This window comes from Argentina silus, assembly GCF_951799395.1.
Source record: "Argentina silus genome assembly, chromosome: 8".
Classification (NCBI taxonomy): domain Eukaryota; kingdom Metazoa; phylum Chordata; class Actinopteri; order Argentiniformes; family Argentinidae; genus Argentina; species Argentina silus.
Window position 1 is genome coordinate 18,036,743 of NC_139662.1, and position 5,000 is coordinate 18,041,742.

Sequence of the window (5,000 nt, forward strand, 5' to 3'; positions counted from 1 at the left end):
ACACGTTGCACGCACACTCTCACTCTCACTCACGCACACACACACACACACACACACACACACACACACACAGGCCTCAATAATTCTGTCCTCTCTCCTCCTGAATTACAATACACCTGTCAGTCTGTCATGATACCTGAATGCGGTGAGGGGCAACCTCAGGGGATATCCATCTGACAATATGGCACTGCCCCAAATGCACTCCCCCCTGGCCAGAATAGCTGTCTCATTGTTGTGTGGTACAGTATGTGATGTGTTCTTCACTAAGTGTCATTAATGACCAGATACCCTGAGAGAGACGCATACTGTGTCCAGAGCTGCCTGCCATTAATGAGTCCTTTTGAAAGCCCAGATGGTGCCTGTGGCAGGGTGGAGAGAGAGAGAGAGAGAGAGAGGGAGAGAGAGGGAGAAAGAGAGAGAGAGAGAGAGAGGGAGAGAGGGGGGGGGGAGACTGGTAGAGCAGGTGTGGGCTGAGCAGGGCCTTGAAGTGGGCTGGATGTGCTGAAGCCTTGAGGTGCTGCAGGTAGGGGGATGGGGGGGGATGGGGGGGTGGTCAGAGAGGGCTGTGGCCTCAGGCAGCAGAGGGAAGAGACACCCACCAGACACCAGGGAAACCTGAGGCTGGTGAGAACACAATCCAGCCTGCTCATCACTCCTCTCCCTACACATGTATTGTACACACACACAACACACACCTACCCTGCACTGAACACACACACACACACACACACACACACACACCCTCCTTTGGGTATAAAAACTGCCATCACAATAGCCTTACGGGCAATGAGTGGATGAGGGATGAGGAATGCAAATAAAAGAAACTGCTCTGTGTGTGCTGCTCTGTGTGTGCTGCTGTGTGTGTGTGTGTGTGTGTGTGTGTGTGTGTGTGTGTGTGTGTGTGCTGCTGTGTGTGTGCTGCTCTGTGTGTGTGTGCTGCTGTGTGTGTGCTGCTCTGTGTGTGTGTGCTGCTGTGTTCACTCAGCGAGAGGAAGAGTTCAACACCCATATCAACATGTTTTGTAACAATGAATCCGTCCCTCCCCAGTCCCTCCCCAGTCCCTCCCCAGTCCCTCCCCAGTCCCTCCCCAGTCCCACCACATGCAAATACCGTGATCACAACAGCAGTCTCTCACCAGTCTCTCACCAGTACAGGTCGTAAGAGGGAGCCATATTGTTGGGCTTGTCTGTACCTAATGGTTGTGGTAGTATTATTCAGGCAGTGATGGGCCAATATGGTGTCTGTCTGTCTGTCTGTCTGTCTGTCTGTCTGTCTGTCTGTCAATGGCTACAGTCCAGCCAAGCAAGGGGTAGGCTGATGCTGTATGAGATTACCTAGGGAGGGGGAAGGATGGGGGGGGCTGCAGCTGTGAACCCCCCCTATGCGCCTAACAGCAACCCCCCCCCCCCCGGGAAACAGAGATGGTCCTTTTAATGTCCGTTAATCCGGATTACTTCGCAGAAACACATCAATTCTGCCCACTATTGGGAATTCACTATGCTAATTCTCAGAAAGAAAAGACTGCCTGTCTGTCTGGCTTAGAGAGGGAGAGGGAGAGGGAGAGGGAGAGGGAGAGGGAGAGGGAGAGGGAGAGGGAGAGGGAGGGGAGAGACAGCCGTGCATGGTTGTGGCGGTTGGGGAGCCTACCAGTTCCATGTTCCACCACAAGGTGGCAGTAGACACGGCAGGAAGAAAGGGGCAGGGACAATAAAACCATCAGTCGGGCTGACAGCCAAGCAGTTGGGAGCAGCCCGCAGAGGGCATGTCAGACAGTGGATAAAGACATACACAGGGACATGACCCACTGCATGCTCTCAATATAGAGCCCTGCAGTGGTGCTCTATAGTGGCAGGGGAGGCTAGTGGAGGTCGAAACCCGAATTGCATTCCATGCATTACAATGAGCCCGTCCTCCGATTTCTACCTCCACTACTGCAATGGCTACAACCCCAACCTCTCCTACTCCCCCGCTAAATTTAGCTCTGGGCCTTTCTCTTAACAAGTGCTGTGAGAATCTGTAATGTGTGTGTGTGTGTGTGTGTGTGTGTGTGTGTGTGTTTGAAGTCAAAGTCTGGGCTTACATAAGGGTCACAGAGTAGCTGGAAAAATGTTAGCGCTCCTGAGCTTCTAACCAGCGATGCACAGTAACACCACACATTGGGCCACAATGTCCCTTTATTTAGATTAGATTAGATTCAACGTTATTGTCATTGCACCGAGTACAAGTACTGAGACAAAGAAATGTGGTTTGGCATCTAACCAGGTAGCGGCATAGTGCAGAAGACATGATATTGTAGACACTGCATGGTATTACAGTATAAGGTATTACAGTATAAGGTATTACAGTATAAGGTATTACAGTATAAGGTATTACAGTATGGTATTACAGTATAAGGTATTACAGTATAAGGTATTACAGTATAAGGTATTACAGTGAGTATCAGTAGATGAATATAATAAGTATATACAGATGAGAAGAATATCAATAGGACATGTACAGTTGAACAAGGACAATAGGTATGTTACTGACGGCTTAGCAACGGCTAACTGAGCATGGATGGATGTTTTTAGCGGTTGAATATAATGGGACGCACCCAGCAAATCGCTGAAGATGTTTACGCTGTCATGGCTGTTTCTGCAGCAGCACTGCCAGGGTATGCATCATGTGCATGCTTACATAGATGAGCGCGCTAACATGTTGCTGCACGGCTGGGTGGACAGGCGCTCCATCTACTAGCAGTACGCGAGAGTAAGCGTGAAACCTGGCACACTTACACACACACATGCACTCGGGCACACAGGCACACAGACACACACACACACACAAGCACCTCCCATGAGCACTTGGCTCCTGAGTGGGATGAGCTCCTCTCTGATGAGCTCTCCAGATTCTGATTAGCACATATGCCTGGCAGCGAATTAAAAAGGTCACGCGGTGCATGTGTGTGTGTGTTTTTGTGTGTAATACTGTGTGTGTGTGTGTGTAATTGTGTGTGTAATTGTGTATATAATGGTGTAACAGGACATATACAGGCAGTGTACTCACTGGAAAGAGGGGGGCCGTGAGTCTCCGATGCCCCCTGTCCTCTCCAGGGGCGGGGGGAGCTCTGGGTGGCTCTCTGTACACTGGGACCCCCCATCTGAGTGGGAGCTCTCTGCCAGGACCAGCTGGAGACACAGAGAGAGAGAGATCAGAGAGAGAGAGAGAGAGAGGGGGAGAGAGAGAGACAGAATCCCAGAGACAGACGTGAACATAGAAACTGGAGCAAATACAGATAAAGAGAAACACGCTTCACACATAAGAGACGGACAAACTGACTCGGCCACACAGACTGTTCCAGAAACAGGCACACAGATGGGAACATAAAGACAGATAGTCCCTTGCCAGAGGCTGAGAAAGACGCAGAAAGAAACAAATATAGAAAGTCAGAAAACAGACCCAGAGACATACAGTACATAAGACAAACATGTGCATAGACACAGACAGACACAGAGACAGAGATCCACACAGACAGACACAGAGACAGAGATCCACACAGACAGACACAGGAGAGGGACACAGACAGACACAGAGACAGAGATCCACACAGACAGACACAGAGACAGAGATCCACACAGACAGACACAGGAGACAGAGATCCACACAGACAGACACAGAGACAGAGATCCACACAGACAGACACAGGAGACAGAGATCCACACAGACAGACACAGAGACAGAGATCCACACAGACAGACACAGAGACAGAGATCCACACAGACAGACACAGAGACAGAGATCCACACAGACAGACACAGGAGAGGGACACAGACAGACACAGAGACAGAGATCCACACAGACAGACACAGAGACAGTGATCCACACAGACAGACACAGAGACAGAGATCCACACAGACAGACACAGGAGAGGGACACAGACAGACACAGAGACAGAGATCCACACAGACAGACACAGAGACAGAGATCCACACAGACAGACACAGAGACAGAGATCCACACAGACAGACACACAGACAGAGACACAGAATGAGAGGCAGTGACGGAGGAGCCGGAGGAGTAACTGGTGGCTATGCATAAATAAGTTGAGAAGCCGAGGGAACGTAGCAGAGCACATTGCTTTCACTCTGCTGAGTGTGAGGACAAAGGCTTATGTAAAACGGCCCATAGATACAGCTGCTTGGCTTTCATCTGAAGCATAATAATGCCTGCTGGATCCACTGTGGGACATGAGAGACACTGCTACTTGGGGAAAGCGCCAATGTGAGCTTCAGAATTTACAGAAATCACAATATCAGAAACAACAGTATCAGCGCTTGGAGCACATTTCATCTACCTGTACAGGTATTATCGTTCAACAGGACGAAACTGCTGACACGTGGCCAACGGATGTCTCTGTGATTCACCGCTTTTCCACGCTACGACTGTTAACTGTGCGTGTCAATACAGATATATATCACCTCCTTATAAACTGTACGGGTATTAAAATATCATCTGCATATGACTGAGGTACAACACACAGGAATGGTATGTGGCGTGGCCTGTCATGTTAATGAACTCAGAACTGCTCCCAGCCTTCTGGCACCATGTAAAACACTAAACTAACCTGCCCTGTGTCAGGTTGTATCCTGTATATGGATATATGAATATCGTAAATAGTGGCTTATGGGATAGAGAGCGTGTGTCTTGTCCCTTGTGATATTTTTTTTTTTGTGATGTACTGTCTATGTTTTTTTTTTACGTGGAACACCATAGCTAATTCCTGGCAACCGTTGTTTGCTTGGCAATAAAGTTCTCTTGATTTAGATTCATTCATGTCCTCATATGATGGTATGATATTGCTTGTAACACTGTAGGATTGTTCAGGGTGACTGCAGCATTGTGTTTAACCATGGTTAAGTTAAACATTTATAAGCTCACACCTGTATTTAGAAGAGCACTTTGCAGCTCGACAGTGAGATTACAGGCATATGCTGAAGTGCAAGTGGAGCACTGTGGAGGT

The 5,000-nt window shown here is 48.8% G+C and overlaps 1 protein-coding gene across 2 annotated transcripts in view; it reads right to left on the reverse strand.

Annotated features, from left to right (window-relative positions):
* Positions 1 to 5,000, reverse strand: part of LOC310808176 (putative segment polarity protein dishevelled homolog DVL1P1) — a 30,025-nt gene that overhangs the window by 17,626 nt on the left and 7,399 nt on the right. For both annotated transcript variants that reach the window (XM_083674913.1, XM_083674912.1), the window contains exon 3: positions 3,047 to 3,168. In XM_083674913.1, coding sequence (XP_083531039.1) covers positions 3,047 to 3,168 — 122 coding nt within the window. The remainder of the gene's footprint in view (positions 1 to 3,046; positions 3,169 to 5,000) is intronic.